Source organism: Cryptomeria japonica, chromosome 9 (genome assembly GCF_030272615.1).
Source record: "Cryptomeria japonica chromosome 9, Sugi_1.0, whole genome shotgun sequence".
Classification (NCBI taxonomy): domain Eukaryota; kingdom Viridiplantae; phylum Streptophyta; class Pinopsida; order Cupressales; family Cupressaceae; genus Cryptomeria; species Cryptomeria japonica.
Genome location: NC_081413.1, coordinates 28,295,327 through 28,314,674, shown reverse-complemented (window position 1 = coordinate 28,314,674; position 19,348 = coordinate 28,295,327). Strand labels below are relative to the sequence as shown.

The following is a 19,348-nucleotide window of genomic DNA, read 5'->3' as shown; positions in this document are numbered from 1 at the left end:
TTATGACGAGCTGGTGATAAAGGCGGAGGACCTGTTGAAGAAAATAACTGTGTAGCGCCTTCTCTGTTTCTTTGTTGTTGTTTGTTTTGTTGTCCCTTTGGTTTGATGGCTTTATTGCCAGTCTTTATGTATGTGGTTCTTAAGAACTGGACTTTTTGGTGTCTTATTTTAATCTCCTATGTTAAAGGTTTCGAGTCCTGAAAACCTATTTTTTAAATTAATCAGAACCCTATTTCTATCTTTATCTCTAGCCCTAACCCTGATCCCAATCTAACCCTAACCCTAACCCTATCCTTTATCATAACCCCAACCCTAAGCCTAACCATATCCCTAATATTAACCTTAACCTTAATTGTACCCTTAGATCATTATTCTATTTGTAACACTAACTATAACCCTAACCCTAATTAATTTAATATATTCTATGTTGTGTCATGAATGCTACTAGCATATATATATATAAAATATGCCAAGAGATATCTTTCTAGAGGCACCTATTTTTAATCAATTTCTCATATAAAGGTCAAATAGGTGCCTCGAGAAAGACATCTCTTGCCTATTTAATATATATTATTAAATATATTTATATATGCTAGCATATCCTAACCCCAACCCTAACCCTAACTATAATCCTCATTTAATTTCAGAACTATTGTAACAATTTTGATTAATAAATTAAGCCTAATCATATCACTAACTATAACACAATCCTTTTCTATAACACCTAACTCTAAGCCTAAACCAAACCGTTACCCTAAACCTAACCCTTAATTGTAATAGTATCAACAAACCTTACTCAAATTCTAACCCTATAACCAATCATTATCCTAACCATTTCTTTATTCTAACCCTATTATTATTCTTATTACTATACTAATATTTAATATAAAATCAAATAATTATGTTAATCTCACACTAATAATGAATAGAATATTATACTAATTGATGAGCCAAAATAATGGCTCTATTTCGTCAGGTTTTGTCATAAAAACTCTTGCTTTAGACATGGACAATGCTTAGGTTATAGAACTTCCCTAGTTGATGTCTTTTTAGTAGTATTGGATCTGATTTATCCTAGATCTGATGATCTTTACATAGTCAAACTATGCAAATTATCTGAATTAATCCTAAAATATGGTTTAATTTATGTTATGTTAGCATCAATGGATACACATGCTTGTGTGCACATCAACGCCATGATGCAGGGACGCCGAAGATGAGAGGATGACTAAGTTGGCCATTAAAGAGACACATCATCATGCCTTTGGATGCAGACCTAGTCAAAATGGAGTAGTGTTGAAGGAGCTCATAACCAATTGACCGCTTCTTCAACAGAGCAATTAGTGGAGCATTCATGATCGTTCCTGATGAAGCATAAATCTAGGAAAGGAGGTTGCTCTATATTTTCTCAGCAGTGGGATAGTTGTTTGTTCTACATTTATGTGTCGACTTCTTCTTTTGATGTAATAAATCCTGCTCACCTATTCCTTTGGAACGTGGGTTGATCAGTTGGAAGTTTGTTAAAAGTTTTTATTATAAACAAAGGTCTCTATCTCCTCACGGGGATAGATAGTGTGACCATAGAGTTAGTAGAATTTTGGTTTCCAAACTTAGGTATACTGAAATCAACTTGAAATAAATAAGATGATGGTATTCTGAGCTTATCAATTGTTATCCGAGTTTTGGACATACTCACTTAAGGGGGCCCACTTGGTGAGTAGTTCCTATGCATTTGTTAGTTAATTTCCATTTTTGTTATAGTTATTGTTTTGGTATTCGACTATTCTTGCAGCCACTGGAAAAAGTTCGTGTGTCTGTTCTTGCAGCCAAAGCAGGCAGAGTAGTCCATGTCTACTGACCAGAACATTGTCATGAATAGAAGTTGCTTAAGTTGCTTTCAATTGTGAGCTTTGATAAATTGTTAAGTCATTATGTTTCTACATATTTCTTTAAGAAATTTCCTTTTCTTGCAGTAGGACAGAATGAATTTGACTTGAGCTTAGTGCACATATAGTGTCGACCCATTTCAAGTTCACGACCTTGGTCGATAAAGCAAATGAATCTTTGCCACCGGAGAGGTAGCTGCTCATAAAGGATGGCCAATCCGTAAGCTGAGGTTTCAAAACCCAGTTACTATTCTAATTGTGAGGACTAACACTAATAATCAAATATTATATTAATATTATATAGGGTTAGAGTAAAGATATGATTATGATTATGGTTAAGGATCATAATTATAATATAATAATATATTATTATATGAATATTTATTCACTTATTTCATGTTGTGCTACCATTGCTACATAGAAATATCTTTTCAAGGCACCTATTCAACTTTAATGCAAATGTGAAAAATATAAGCACCTTGAGAAGATATCTCTCGATAAATTTTATATGTATTATTAAATAAAATATATATAAAAATAAATAAAAACAAATTTACACAAAAATAAATTAAAATTAAAAAAAATTATAAAATTTTAAAGTGAAATCACAACTTTTATCCCATAAATTAATTTCGATATATATATATATATTAAAAAATTTCATCAAACTATTTTAATTCTAAATCTCATTGATTCATTTAACAAGTGAATCAATCATATGTGACAACTAGGACTTAGGCTTTGCAAATTCATTTAGAGCTGGGAATGAAACCTATGAAACCTGTCGTCGATCTATTTTGGCAGGACATCAATTGCGGCGATTAAAACATTTTAAAATTTTTCAACTCTTCGTTTCTTCGTTTGCAAGACTTGAAAATTCGTATACTGGGCTTTTTTTTTTGGCTCAAGCGCGGGATCTCTATCATAACTTTGTCCATCAGTTTGCTCCAGGGTTTATGAGGTAGCACAAATCTTTAATTATTTAAAACCAGGTTTACAAGGTAGGGTTTTATAGAAAATGGAGAGTTTTGTGATTGTTCACAATGTGGCGAAAAGACACAATATAGGAACTCTTGCACGCAGCGCGACGGCCTTCGATGTATCGGAACTCATTCTCGTTGGCAGAAAAGACTTCAACGCTTTCGGTAGTCATGGATCAACTCTTCATATAAATTTTCGCCATTTCTATTCACTGCAACAAGCTCAACAATACCTTAAGGTGCACTGTTCTTACTCGATAAATTAACCTAATACTTAAGCCTTTTGTGTTGATTTCTGAACAAAGATTAAACAAAGGAACGCATTACAAAAGATATATATTCTATTTAAAAAGAAAGACTTCGAGAGAAATTACGGTACGCGGAATAGAGAGTCGAATTCGTAAGCGGGTATTACAATCTGTATGTGTTTTGCAGTATCTCTGACATCTCTTTAAGAATTATTAGGTAATTGTTTTTCTTATAACAAAGAGGGGTTTACATAGGGCCTCGGACTAAAAAAAGAAATACATGATGACCTATAGCATAAATAAAGTAAAGAAAAATCCAAACCGTAATCCACATGAGATGGGGGCAACTATTCAAAACATAAAAAGACCTCTAGCCATGAACCAAACACCAGCAGCACATTATATCCAAAAATCAACAGAGCCAAAGTCAAGGAACACTCAAGATAGCCGAGATACTCCCCAGCCACTTACACTGACAGTAGCACCAACACTCACATCCTATTTTTCAACCTCTCACCGCATCTATCACCAACAATTAACCTGTTTAGGCACCAACTCCCCGTGGCCACCAGAGCCTCAATATGTATACCATGAATAGTCTCAGGTCTTTTCACAGCCCCAGTCAACATACCTCCAGCCAGGGATGTAATTTAGTCTCTAACCTTCCACCGTTGCCCAAGAAGTTGAAGAAGTTCCACCCACTTCTGAACTTCCTCCAATGGGATAGCCACTTCCAATTCAGCACAGAAATCCACCATTATAGATTCCCTAGATTGCACATAACCTTTATCTTTAATACCTCTTTTTCCCAGAATACTCTTAACAAGGTTCAACAACACAAAATCTTGGCAATGATTTTTTTTTCAAAGCATGTGTTTAGAATTTTTGCCTCGATGAAGAGGATCTCTCCAATCCCCACTGAGTGCTTGTGTGCCAGACATCCACAAAAAAAAAGATACTATCACCAGGAAGAGTCACCGAGAGCACCGCTAGAACCCACACTTTGAAAGAAGCAAACACAATATTGCAGAGAAAGCAAATGAAACCTGTTGAAGATAAAAACAACTCACACACATCAAGCCACTACCCTAATCAATTTTTGAACATATCACTGCCAATGGATGTTGCCAGGGAAATCAACAACCTTAGAACATTATAACAACCCTGTATTTTTAATACTTGTTGGCAGTCACATTCGTAGCAAACTGAAGCAATGGTTTTTTGGGTTGAAATGGCCTCAAATTTTCAGAAGTAGAAGAGGGGTCTACTGACATTGTGTTCGCTTCATTTTCACTTTCACTACCCTCATGACTGTCTCTACTGCTGCTGCTCATTTTGTGGTGTTTTTGTTTATAGTTGAAATTCTGAAACCAGATCAATGAAAATATTTTTCAATCTGCAAACTTACCATCAAGTTAAAAACTTAGAAAACTAAAAAAAAATGACATACCTTGACTGTAACTTCAAACTTGCAGCTGAGAACTTGTTTCAGACTTGAAGCAAAACAAGAATCAGTCCAATATCTCCTCTAGTCAATCCAGTCTCTCCTCTAGATCATGCCAATCACTACTGCTGCTGCTCATTTTGTGGTGTTTTTGTTTATAGTTGAAATTCTGAAACCAGATCAATGAAAATATTTTTCAATCTGCAAACTTACCATCAAGCTAAAAACTTATAAAACTAAAAAAAAATGACATACCTTGACTGTAACTTCAAACTTGCAGCTGAGAACTTGTTTCAGACTTGAATCAAAACAAGAATCAGTCCAATATCTTCTCTAGATCATGCCAATCTCTTCTCCAACAAGCAAACTCTCACAGCAAGGAGCAAAAATTGAGAAAATGAAAGAGAAAAAATGGTTGCTGGGTTAGTGTTTTGTTTTGGTTTCAACTCTTAATGTCATTTTAGGGTTCATTTGTGGGTTAAAAGTCCTTGTAGGCCCCCCACAGAACAATAGAAGCAAAGAATTTTTTTTTTAATGTTTTTTTTTTGTTTTTAAAGCCTGAAATTGTTCCCATTCGCAGGGGATGGCTAGCTGTCCTTGGGACGGCCAGGGGATGTTTTGACATCCTCTTGCTGTTATGGGGAATGGCTAGCCGTCCCTGAAAGGCTGGGGACGTTTCCTGGGGTCTTTGGTCTAGCGGGGATGGCAAGGGGACGCCAAGCCATCCCTGAATCGGCTAGGGGATGGGGATGCCGGGTTCTGGGGCAGGGGACATGTCCCTGTGTAAACTTGCTTTTTTCTTTTTTTGAAGAAAAGCTCTGGGATGATAACTGTGAACACATTTGTGAAAGAGGAGATTGAGTGTCTCTGAAAACATTGATAGACACAGATGTATTCTCAGGTTTTATATAAATGAATTTTCTTCAGAACATAGATCACTTTAGAATGCTAATCCTCAGAGAAAAATGGATATTCGATCTCCTATATTGCTGAGCAAAATGCTCACAATTATTCTTTTTCTGAAGTTGGGAAATTTTATCATTGTAGGAAAATTGGCTTAGGTCATGGTGAAGTTGTTACAATATAATACAGAAATATCCATAGAGGACAATACCTCTATGTTTCATATTAAAGGAGCCAGAACCAATCTTCAGCAAATGATTTTCTGGCTTCAAGAATTTTGTGGAAGTAGTCACCTGATGTGGGATACAGCTATAGGTACGGGAACATCATTTAGAAGTGGGTACAGAGATATTATTTTAAAGTAGGGTACTTGAATATTAGATTAAGGGTATGACTAAATTACATTCAAACATATTCACCAAGAGTACCTGAATGCAAGTTTTCTGGTAACTATGGTTAAAAGTTAAAACAAGACGGTTTAGATGGGATACCTAATTCTTTATTCTTATTCATCATTGGGTAAAGTTTGAGTTGTTCAACCTGTTGTGACGTTTTCACACATCGCCCCATTGCAAATGGGGACCCCCTACTTTTTTTAGGTCCTTTCGGTCTTTTTGTTTTGTTTTTGGGTCTTTTCGCAGCAGTCTCATCAGTCCTTTGTGTTTGCAAGTGTTTGGGGGTCAATTTGATCAAGTCTGCAGCTCGTTTGAGCAATTTTGGCTAAGTTTGGAGCTCGTTTTGTCTGTTTTAGGGTTTTGCCCTTTAGACTTGGATTTGAGGCCTTTCCTTTAAGGTTTTGGAAAAATTGAATGTCGCATGGGAATCAGGGCCCTTTAAGGAACCTACTCGTGAAATTTGAGCGAATTTTGAGCAACTTTCTATTTTTAGAAAGTTCCTTTTTTTTAGGGATTTCACAGCCTCTCGGATTGGGCTGATTCTGCCAAAAATCAAACTTACTATTTTTAGTAATTTCTATTTTTAGTAGGTTTCTATTTTTAGTAAGTGTATTGCGTCCTGTTTTGGGCTCTAACTTTGACATTTTGAAAAGTTTCTATTTTTGGAAAGTTCAGTTGTGATAGGTCCCCACAGGCAGGCGATGAAGATTGAGCGTTCACTATTATTTCTAAAGCCGAAAGAGTGAGCAAAATTTGGCTGTGTGTGGGAATCAGTCTAGAAATGGAAAGCTTGAAGATCATCTAAGTCCAGAAAATTCACCTCCTAGAGTGGCATCCTGAATTTGGAAATCTCAAATTTAACTGTCTCAGAAGCAAAGATGGTGAAATCCTTCCTCCAATGAAATCCATGCCCAATTGCCAAATAGGGTGTGCCTAAAGTGGAGTCATCAAGGAAAGTTGAAAGGTGTGAGAAATCCTTGGCAATGTCAAAATTCTGCCCTAGGAAAAAGTTGGGCGCTAAAACCTCATGCCCAAGGATAATGAAGAAAATGTGAGAATCCATGCCTAATGGGAAACAACGCCCATGCCTTGGGAAGGGCGCCAAATGAAGTGAGTCAAGGAAAAGTCAAAGGCATAAAAAATCCATGGCAAAGGAGAAATAGCGCCCATAGAGGAAGAATGGCGCCAAAATGAGGTTAGCAAGGAAATTCACAAACAATGAAATTGCTTCGTGCAAATTGCACCCATGTCTTGGTCAAGGCGTCAAATGGAGGTCAACATGGAAAACATGAAGATTGGAAAATTCCATGCCTTAGTAAAAACAACACCCAATGATAAAGGAAGGCGCCAAAAGGGGGTGTTCAAGGAAATCTTCAAAAACATTAAAATTCCTCCTTCAATACAAAATTCCGCCCAAGACATTTGCATGGCGCCAAAAGGGAGGTCAACATGGAAAGCTTGGAGGATGTTGCATTCCTTCACAAGGTAAAAATTCCGCCCAAGGAAGTCAAAGGGCACCAAAGGGAGCAAGGCGTGGAAAATAGGTAAAACAATGAATTCCTTGCCAACATCAAAATAGCGCCTTGGTATGAAGTAAGGCGCTGAAGTTAGTTTGCCAGGGAAAGTCTCCAAAATTCATGAATTTCCTCCATCAAAAGTGAATTCCACGCCCAAGTTGGAAAATTGAGGAAATTTTCTAAGGCATGAAAATCTAGGGGTCAAGGATGAACTGAAAAGGAAATCCCCTCGCTAATATTTTTTGAAAAATCTATTTTTAGATATCAATCTTGTCAGAATTTGAAATTTTTTTTCAGATTTGGACTCGTGAGAGAATTCTCTCTATCTTGGACCCAGGTCCTAAATTTTAAGAAAGGTCCTAAATTTTAGGAGATGGTGGAAAAACGTTGAAAATCTCTCCCAAAGCAAGGAAAGTTCGAAAAACTTCAAGAAAATTCTTCATGGATCAAATTCTTCTCTCCTAAAGTTTTCTCTCTCAAGGGGTTTCTTGCCAAGTGGCAGTCGGGTCAGTGCATGTTGAGTCAATGGAGCATCTTTTGCATACAACCGTCACATAAAGGCATAGTGGCGGCACACTTATTGTTGGAATATTTTGACTAAGCGGCAGCTCGATCAATGCATGTTGAGTGCATGAAGAATCTTTTGCATGCAGCCGCCATATTTATGATTTTATGACATATTCCTTTCGCATGTCGCCGTCGCATGGAGAATATGGGATTTATTTCTGCATGGGGAATATTCATTATTTTTGGGCGAATTTGATTCAAGGAGTGCATTTAGTGCACAAATGGATGCCATTTTGGGCTTATTTGAATTAATTGTATGTGGGCTTAAAGGGTATTAATTGCTGATTCCCACCTTGTTGCACCTTGAGTGGAGAATCTTTTAGGGTGAAACCCTAATTAGGGTTTGCATGTAGCCAAGGCATCAAGCCTATATAAAGGGGTGACCCCCGTCATTTGTACAAGGGGAGATTTGTATGAAATTGTTGCCATAAGTTTTTGAGATAATAACAGTGGAATATTGTCCTTTGATGGTGTCTGCTTAAGTCATTTTTCAAAACTTGCATGGTTTCACATTCCACACTTAGAATAGAATTTTATTTTCTCAGTTGTTAGATAAAGTGCTTTGATTTCAATGAAGAATGTAATGGTGTTTGATGAATTTCCATGGTTCATACTTTTTGCATCTTGCTGATTGTAAGTTGCAGTGTAAAGTTAGCCCGAGCCACCAAATTTGTGCTAAGTTCGATTGTGAATAGTTGTTTGGATTGCCCTGTGCTGGGTATTCAAATGCACTTTCTCAATGTGAAAATCCTTCAACATCCTTAGAAGGTTGCACCGGTTCTTGCGGAGTTGTAGTTAATCTTCGTGAAGCGGAGCTTGGTTTATTTGGAATTTGTCCACCGGAGCACTATTCATTGATATCATTGCCCTTAGGAGGAGTAGATTTAGATCCTTCTAAACCCTTTTACCCTTTATTTTCAGTTCATTTTAGTTCGTTCGAAGCAGAAGCATCACAAAATTGCCATATCCGATGATGAAGTTCCACGCCACAGCAAAGAAGTGAAAGAACGATCCAAACACAACGCCCCTTGGATTACCGGCATATCACATCAAGCCAACTGAGTCACATCCATTGCATAACCGGAATCTTGGAGTTAGCCGTTTGATCTTATCGCAATCTTAGCATATGGTGTAACTTTGATCAAGAGAGAGTGAAGTGACCACTAGGCAACTTCATTCTGTGTTCGACGTAGTCATAAAAAACACGTCAACACAACCATGCTTGGCAAAAGGTAAGGCTACACACCGGTGCCAGAGGCTGCTTTTTAGCAAGCGTTTTGGTCCATGATATTAGGATAGTTTTTGTTGCTGTTGGTTGGAGACTGTTAATAGTGAAACATCTAGTTGTGAAAATGGTACAAATCTCATGTCCATGCAACCAATGTGTTAAATTTTCAGTTTCACCAAGTCAGTGAGATATGAGAGAATTTTTGGAGAGTTTCCTTTCTTGATGGTTGGATATTGACGAAAGACACTTGTGGTTTGCAATAACAGTGCAACTGTGCAAGCATCATGCCTGCTCTCATCCAACAGTTCCACCCTTTTATTAAATATAATATATAAACTTATTTTGGACTTTTGAGACATTAGAATTTGTGATATCTTCAATATTCTGTTGAAACCATAATTTTGCCTCTGTTTTCTTTTATGATGATCATGAATTTATCAATAATGTTTGAGAATGGTTTTCTTCATTGCTTGGAAGCCAATATATTAGGATTTGATTGCTTTTCTTTATTCTCTTTTGAAGTCAGGTCTAGATTGTCTACTTCACAAATGTAATACCTCTGCTGTTGGCTCATTTTTACCTTGATTTGGCAACTGGATTTTGAGGGTTTATTGTATGATGCATGTGTTAGTCTCGTGTTTAAAACTGTCAACACTATACTTTTCTTTATTTCTATCGATACACTTTTATTTATATGTATATGTTCATGGATGCATGGATGTTGTTATCAATGTGTTGGCATTTTGAAAGTTACTCATTGTTATGTGGTTAATTTTTAAGATGCAAATGTTATGCTTTCTATGACTGGATTATCATAGTGCTTTATTTTTTTGCTATCCTTGCATGTATTGGGATTATAGATGTGAGTATTATAGGAACTCAGTATCTGTATTTTAATTTCTTATCATATTTCCATGATTGGATGGTATGATTATATGTTTTATTTGATGTTGTATCTGTTGGCTGAATTTACATCGCTTTGGCTATTATATATGTGGAGTAGCTATGCTTGATGTGTGAAGTGTGTAGGTACAAGGTTATCTCCTCATCTGGTATGCAGGTCTCAGTTATTTGCCCAATGGTGGTTATATCGGAGATGACACATTGGGCTTTGTGGTTGCTAAACCCTAAATGTGTGTGCGTGTTCACTTGTGATTGTGCGTTCCCTCCTTGCTTTATTTGCATCAATGATTTAACCCTGCATGGTTATGCTATATGATGCTGTTGGGAATCGGGAAATAATTAAATAAAAGGGAAAATTGCTTGGAGAGATTCGGTCTGAGCCTAAAGGACATGTCATGTTTTGGATTTATTGGATATTGCCTGCGGTACATCCTTGTGTGGTGAGTGGAATGTGTACACCATCCTCACTTAGCCAATTCAATGGGCTATTGGGTGATGAGACTTCTTGTCCTAGATTTGAAATTTGTGTAATCGACATGAGATTGCCTCTAATCGTTCTTGTGACTGAATGAGACCTTGGTTATGTGCCCATGCTTATTTTGTATGCTCAATGTATGCTGTCTGCAAGCCTTACTTCCTTGGTTGGTGTGAGTGTTTTTATTACTCATGTGACTCTCCTAGAATGGTGAGGTGGACCTATAGTACACATGGCTGGGTGGCATGGAACCATCGTTCTATGGGAGCAACATTGAATAGTGCATAAGTTGGAATGAGGACTTATATCTTCATTATTGTATTTCAATGTATTAATTTGTAATATGAAAATTTAGGACATTTGAGTCCTCTTTGTAATTGAAATTTTATTTAATGCTCTTTGTGTTGAAGAGATGTAAACCATCACTCAAGTGGTGTCGTATGTTATATATGTATGCTTTTCTTCATTGTTCCCATCTTTGGAAACTAAATTCCATGCTTGTTATATTTCTCTATGTTTGTGGAAGAATGAACTCAATTAATGTGTTGAAGACTGGGTAAATACATTTGAAGCCTTTATATGCTCTTTCCTAGTTGGAGTATTGTTGTGACGTATTCACACATCGCCCCATTGAAAATGGGGACCCCTGCTTTTTGCTTTCTAGGGTTTGTTTTCTAGGTGTTTAGGGTTTGTCTGTTAGCCTTTGCAGGATGAGTGTTGTTAAGGGGATCGTTGGATTGCAGGCTTTGCTTGAGCCAGGGTGAGTCCATAGGGCCCCGGAATTAGGGTTTCTTTGAGAGTCTTCCTTAGGGCTTGGTTTTGCTCTTGTTACTAATTGTGTCTTGCTTGGTGAGTGAGTATCATTCTTGAAGGTCCAAGCTAGGTCAAGTTGGTGAGTGATAAAGTTTGGAATGTGATTCTGATCTTTAAATGTCCTGAAATTTGGCTAAGTCTGGAATGTCCTGATCCTGAAATTTGACTAAGTCTGGAAAACTGAAGAATCCTCCAAAAACTAGATTTTGCAATATAACTCCTGGAGGTCCGAAATCACTCTCAAACATCCTGGAAGTATATATGGAATATAACTTAAAGTATAAGAACTTATACTTAAATGTTATATTCCATAAAATAATCTTGACGAAGAGGCTTAAATGTCAAAATTCGCTCCTGACCCTTCCAAAGGGTCCAGAGCGAAAATTCACCAAAGACTCAAGATCTCGCCTAAGTCAAAGAGTGGTCGAGCAAGTTTGCAAGGATATGGAAGGAAATGGATCTAGGATCAAGTCTAAGACAAAGCCAAGTCAGTTTGAAGGTGAATTAAGCCTAGAATAGAAATTTCGCTCCTGACCATTCCAAAAGGTCCAGAGCGAAATTCTTGAAAACACTCATTTTCCCCTTTGCTAAATTCAAGACCAAGATGGAGATGAAAGGAGAGTAGTCTATGTTTGCCTCCCAAAGAAAATTAGAGTTGAAAAAAGCAAGAATTAAGGTCAAATCATGATTTTCGCTCTTGACCCTTCCAAAGGGTCCAGAGCGAAAATCCTTGTAGCTCTTATTTTCTTCTTTGTTTTGGCTAGGTGTTGGCGTGATGTAGAGGGTCAAGAGCGAAAATCCTTGTAGCTCTTATTTTCTTCTTTGTTTTGGCTAGGTGTTGGCGTGATGTAGGATAAATTGGTATGTTCTTGCCTTGGGAGGGAGTTGGACACTTTGAAAGATGAAGATTTTAGCCAAAAAGTGAATTTCGCTCCTGACCCTTCCAAAGGGTCCAGAGCGAAATTCATCATAAACCTTTTTTGCTCCCTTGTTTTGGCTTGAAACCTTGCTCCTTTGATGGAAAACGATCTATATTTGCCTCCAGGAGAAAATTGAAGTTTAAAAATGAACAATCAAGCCCAAATGGTGAATTTCACTCTTGACCCTTCCAAAGGGTCCAGAGCGAAAATCCTCCTAAGGCTCATCTCCTCCCTAGTTTGACCAAATTTTGAGTTGCAAGGCATCTTGAAGGGAAGTATGGGCATGTTTGGACTTTGGAAATGTTTGAAAGCCTTGAAAAAATGAAGGATTCTAGCCAAGAAGGTGAATTTCTCTCCTGACCCTTCCAAAGGGTCCAGAGCGAAATTCCTTACAAGCCTACCTTTTTGACCTTGCTTGGGCTTAAGACTTTGTTCCTTGCATGAGAATGATGTTTAGTTACCTTCTAGAGAAGATTGGAGGTGAAAAGATGAAGGATCAAGTCAAGAATGACATTTTCTCTCCTGACCCTTCCAAAGGGTCTAGAGCAAAAATCCTAAATCCACCTATTCCTTTCACATTTGTGCCAAGTCAGGCCTAGACAAGGATGATAGAAGCCCTTAAGATTGCCCTTGAATGGATTTTTGTCTCAAAAAATGATGATTTTGGGCTAGAGGAAAAATTTCGCTCCTGACCCTTCCAGAGGGTTCAAGGCGAAATTCATTATAGCTCCCGTCCCTGGCCATGATTTCTAGCGAAATTCTCTTTTCTAGTCACTTTGAGGTCAAGCGAAATGTTGCAAGCATGGGAGAGGGATCCAAGGATAAGAGTCCAAGTAAACAAAGTGAAAAGAATGGAATTGAATGAGGATAAACAAGCAAATCATGAAATTTGCTCCTGACCCTTCCAAAGGGTCTAGGGCGAAATTGTGCAAAACCTATCTTTTCCCTCAAATTTATGCTAAGTCTAGTGTGGGTCAAGATTAGAGGTGTCCTTAGGCATGTCCTTGAATTGTCAAGAGTCATCAAATATGAAGAAATGAGCTCAACACAAGAAATTCTCTCCTGACCCTTCCAAAGGGTCCAGGGCGAATTTTCTCAAAAACCACCTTTTTTCCCAATTTTGTGCCAAGCCTAGTGCTGACTAAGGTGAGTTTTGATGGAAGAGGTCCTTAGAAATAACTTTGACTTATCAATGATTATCAAATGTGAAGGAATTGAGCCAAATGGTGAATTTCACTCCTGACCCTTCCAAAGGGTCCAGAGCGAAATTCCTAAAATCACTTATCTTCCTTGCAAATCAAGTCAAGCTTTTGGTTTTTATGGCTTAGGGAAGGATGGAGCAAAGTTTCCTTGACCTTGGAGGTGAGTTGAATGGTAGAATTTGTCCTAAAAAGTGATTTTCGCTCCTGACCCTTCCAAAGGGTCCAGAGCGAAAATCCTAAAAACCATCTTATCCTCCAAATTTTGTGCTAAGTCAGGCCTAGACTAGGGTGAGAGAAGCTATTTGGAATGCCTTGGAAAGATGTTTGACCTTCAAAAGTGTGAATTTTGAGCTAAAAGGTGAATTTTGCTCCTGACCCTTCCAAAGGGTCTAGAGCGAAATTCTTCATCTACCTATTTCCTCCTTTTGTCAAGTCAAGACTTGGAGTCCTAAGGCGAAGTTGAGGTTAAATTGATGTTACTTTACCCTACAAGATGAATTGAAGTGAAGAAAATGAAGAGTTGTGACCTAAAAGGTGAATTTCGCTCCTGACCCTTCCAAAGGGTCCAGAGCGAAATTCTTAATTTCACTCAGATTGCTCATGATAAAGATCAAGGCGAAGAGTTGGTTGTGAGGTAATGTTGAAAAGAGGTCTAAATGAGCCAAGAATGCAAATTTCACTCCTGACCCTTCCAGAGGGTCCAGGGCGAAATTCTTATGAAGCCTGTCCTTGGAAAGAATCTTGAGCAAACTTCATTTTGATGTCTTCTTGTTGATGATTTAAGGTATAAAATGCTATGTCGAAATGAATTTATTATGTGTCCTTAATCATCTTTTGGGTTTGTTTTGCAGAGGAAAGAAGACCATAACAAGGACGACCTTCTCCAGTCTAGCATCATCAAGGACGACCTTCTCCAGTCCAGCATCAACAGGGACGACCTTTTCGGTCTAGCATCATCAAGGATGACATCTTCCAGTCCAAGGTACATCATCCATCCTGCACATCAAAGACAAAGGAAGATAAAGCAAGGGTTCGTTGAAGAAGCAGATAGTTTCAGAAGAGTTAATTCAAGCTAGCTTCGCAACGTTGAAGAAGCAAATAGTTTCAGAAGAGTTAATTCAAGCTAGCTTCGCAACATCATCAAATTGAACATCAGCCAAGTTCCGAGTGTCATGCAAGGTGGTGTCCCAGTCATCACTCCTCCATGTTGGGTTGATCCACCTCAGCGTGTCCAAATACCTACCACGGCTATCCATTGGTCGAATATTCCAGAGAAGACGTGTCCAAATAATGCAATTATTTCATTGGCTAGAATTGAGTTTGTTGCAACAAACCCTAATTAGGGTTTTCATTGTAAAATCTCGGCCATTGATCTCAAGCTGATCTAAGCCATCGAATTGTATTGAGGGCACTATATAAGCCCTGACTCATCATTTGTAAAGGCTAATAGTTAGTCAATTGTTGATAGTAGGTGAATAGTTAGCTAATAGTGAATAGTCAGTTGATAGAATAACAATTAGAGTAGAATAGCAAGAGAAGGCAAAGATTGTTGCCAAGATGTTGTAAAAGACTTGTAAAACTTCATTGAAGAAATGGTGAAATCTATGGGTCGATTCAACAATTTGCATGGTCTTTATACTTCTCAGATTTGATTTCATGTTATTAGATGAGTGGAAGAAATGCGTTTGATTGATGGTGAAATTTGTATATCCATACTACTAGCAGTTTGTTGATTGCAGACTTGCCTTGTGTAGTCAACTAGAATCATTTAGCTTAAGCTTAACTTCAATTGTCGCTTCTTCACTGATATGCATCAACCTGATGGTGTCTATGCTTATAGCGATGATCTGAACATCATAAAGCTTTCCTCCGAAGATCGCACTAACCTTGTGGAGATGGTCCTGGGATGTCAAAACAAGACTTAGTTAGAATTTCACCAAAGGTTATTCATTGCTCCTACATTCTTAGTGTCAGAATTAGATCCTTTCCTCACCCTCATCCTTTTTCTTTTTTTTCAAAATCTAGGCCAGTGAAATCTTGTGATTCCAGCAAATCAGACGTTCAGGTCATTGAGTGTAAGTCCCCTTGTGATTCCAGCGAAATCACATCATACCACAAAGAGCTTATCCACAAGTAGAGATCCTACATAACAGGAACCTTGAAGCTTCTCCGATTGATCCTTCTGCAATATCGTCAACATTCGGGAGCTTTATTCAAGAGAGGATAAGGTACCTTTAGGTATTTTATTCTGTGTTTGGTCGTGTACAAAATACACATCAACAAGTATTAGAGTTCTTGGAACCTTGATATGCCATTGGGGAATTAGAGTTCTCTAAGCCCTAATTCACTGTCGAGATATTAGAGTTCTCTAAGCTTTGATACCTCGTTAGAGTATCAAAGCTCTTTGAATCTTGAAGCCCCATTGAGGTATTGGAGTTGTTGAGACTTCAGTACCAAGGATGTCCTGGTTATATTGGTATGTGAGTGTAACAAAATGATCATAGTGAAGTTTTCTATACTTGGGATTTAAAATTCATTATTGTGTTTTTGCTATCATTGTGCCTTAGAATTTTTTGTGACCACCTTTTTGGGTATTGGAGTCGGGCCAATGGCAATATTGCTTTCATTTAGGGTTATTGGAATTAGGCCAACACCAATACTGCTTTCATTTGGGTATTGGAGTTGGGCCAACTCTAATACCCTCTCTTATTAAGTCTTTTGTGTGTACTCCAATACCCTCTCTTAGTAAGTCTTTTGTGTGTGCCACCTCCTTGGTGTGGTGATTTCATTTGTGTAAGTGTCGTTGTGATAAATAATAAAACAGTTGTGCATCTTAATGTTCAGTGTGGCATGCCAATGCCTTATCTTAATTTTCTGTATTGTTAAGATTAAAAAATAAAAATTGGTTTTCTTGGCTAATGCCCTGGGGTTGGCTTGGGGCACTAGAACCAATATTTGTAGATTATAACATACATGAATATGAATATAGTGGCATATGTATGCCAATTAGTTTATTTTAATATGATAATCATATCTACTTGAATTTGTGCTAAATTAAGGCTAAATTAAGTCAATCCCAAATGGGGACATTACAAGTGGTATCAGAGCATGTTCCTGCTCAGCTGGGGCAAAAGGGCTGCCAGCTTGGATTAAAGAAGAAGAGTCTATGTTTCAAATGTAAAGAACCATGGAGCTATAACCATCAATGCAAAAGAGGACAAATACTATGATAGAAGAAGGCTGTGATGGAGAACCATCCAGTAAGAAATCAAGGCATTCTTAGTGAATGTCAGGGGCATTCTTAGTGAGTGCTAGGAACATTCGCAGTGAATGTTTGGGGGCACTCTTAGCAAGTGCCAGGAGCATTCTTAGTGAGTGCTAAGGACATTCTTAGTGAATGTAGAGGATACTCTTAGTGAGTGTCAAGAACCTAACTATATGTGTTTCCGTGTGTATGCTCCATGTTTGCATATGTTTGCTCCGTGTTTTGTGTGTATTCTCTGTGTCTGTTTCATATCTGATGTATTTTCAGCATGTTTATTTCATGTGTATTTCCAAAGCCATTTCATATTAAGAATCATTTTGAGCACTCCATGATCATTGTTTGAGGACAAACAATCTTGAATGGGGGAGACTGTAATGTCCCCACTTAGAAATATAATCTAATAATAAATAATGATAATAATATTCAAATACAAAAGAATACAAATAAAATTAAAATTAAAATATAAAACAATATAGTTAAATATTTAATTAAGTTAATGAATGGTCAAGAGGCATGGAAGGAAAAGTTGTGACTCCCTCAAACATAATTTATAAAAGGGAGAAAAGAACCTCATTTGAGAAGGGGGAGAATTTGGAAATGAGAAGTGCAGATCTGATTTTGGAAGGGTGTCCCTTTCAAAGGGCAGAAATAATGAAGAGTTGCACTGTTTCAAAGGGTGCAAATGGTGAAAGGGCGCGTCTCTTGCCAAAGGGCATACATGATGAAGAGGTGTGACCTCTTTCTCACATTGAGAGATGCAAAGGGAAGGAATCAAAAGCATCTAGTGACATCACCATAGATCAGATCAGATCAGAACTGTTATTAAGTTACAGGCAGTACCATCCTTGTTCTTAATGGTATGCATGGGGATGTGCTGAATATGTATGCTTAATATATGAGGCCTGATAATGTTGTTATGCAGAATTTAGTAGTAATATCAATATAGACTACAATATGTAGGGGACATTACAAAGAGGTGCAATTTATAATTGTATAAAGAAAGATAAATATTAAGGACATGGGATGTGTCTCTTACCAGGGGAGTTATCTTTCCAAAGACATCATATAAGAAGGAGAATTTCAATGCAACACTCCATAGCATATCATATCGGGTGACTTGCCAAGTATGTGGAAGGTAATAGAAAATTGAACTGCCAACACAGAAGGGACATGGGTGCATATGCAGTGGCCAATTCTATACATCGTCTCCAATGTTATTTCAGGGAGGCTTTAAGGATGAAGGAGTATACCGGGGCAATTCAGTCATTTATAGCCTTTGAAGATTAAGTAGAGAGTGAGAACTATCATCATGAAGAATCTATTATTCTAATCTGTTGCAGCTGCTGAGCAGTAATGCAGTAATGATTTATAACATTAAGACATACCTGAAATATACAAATCAGTGGAAATTATCGAGATAAGTTCTATACTCTAAACTATTCTTAAAATTTTAAATTAAATATTATAATGAAATGTATTCAGTACTGATAAAATTATGTTTATTAATTACAATTCTCACCTTATTTTAAAAAAATTGATGTCTCAGGGCTAAATTAAGGCAATTCCCAACTGGGGACATTACACTTGTTCACTTGTGTGCATGCTTTGCAGAGGTTATTGTACATATTTCATGAGTTTTATCTTTGGGTATGTTTCTAAGTATCTCTCTATTATTAGATTTTGTGAAAATCCAAAGATGTTGCCTTGTGCGTGCAAGATAAATACAGATGAAGTGGAACAAAAATGACAATTGTAAATGCCACTAGATATAGACGTCTGGGAATAATGCAATTAGAGCCATAACTCTTTCTAGCATGCTTTTTGAGGATATCTATATTACCAGATTTTTCATCTTTCCTCCTTAATGTAAGATGGAAATTTTATGGTTGTGAGTCTTGTGACAAATGTAAGATGAAAAATATAAGTTAAATGGAACAAAAGATCACATCAGTAGATATACCAGACAATAGGAATCTTTTAATATAGCAACGAGTAAAAAGTGAAATTCCATTTATATTTATAAATATGGATTATATTCGGAAATATGTAACTGTTCCAATTCTTGTAGATGATACCTTATATGTTGGTTTCAAATGATGGAGCCCATTCAATTGCTCAATTAAGAATTTCCTGTTTTTTCAGCTTTATGAAGGCCAAGTTGTAAATTGTAATAAGAAAATGGTTATAAAAAAACAAGATAATTTTAGACAAATTCATAAAGTGGTTGTAAATGTTGACGGTCAAGATTCAAGTAGGACCTTGTTTTTTTGTTTGACATGAACATTAGATAAGGCCATAACAAGTTGTTCAATCTAAACCTGACTGTCAATATGAGAACAACTAGTTGTAGGACATAACATTTCTTTTTATGATTTGCCCCTTTGGTTTATATATTCAAATTTTTATTCTACAATTTTAGCTTCTATCTGCATCATATTTTTCAGGCTTTCTAGTATTCTATTTCTTGAATGTTGAAGTATCTAATACCTTGTAAACTCATCTGAGAAAAACTTTGGCTGGGATGTGTCCTGGTTAAATAATGACAACTCTCTGTGTGTCATTTATATATGTGTTGCTAAAGGCTTTTGTTTGTTGATTGTCT

General features: G+C 37.1%; 1 protein-coding gene across 1 annotated transcript in view; it reads left to right on the top strand.

The window, feature by feature from the left end:
- Window positions 1–2,582: 2,582 nt before the first annotated feature.
- LOC131056024 (uncharacterized) overlaps window positions 2,583–19,348 on the top strand; it is a 41,454-nt gene continuing 24,688 nt past the window's right edge. Inside the window, exon 1 of the mRNA XM_057990336.2 lies at window positions 2,583–3,105. Coding sequence (XP_057846319.2) covers window positions 2,905–3,105 — 201 coding nt within the window. The 5' untranslated portion in view covers window positions 2,583–2,904. The remainder of the gene's footprint in view (window positions 3,106–19,348) is intronic.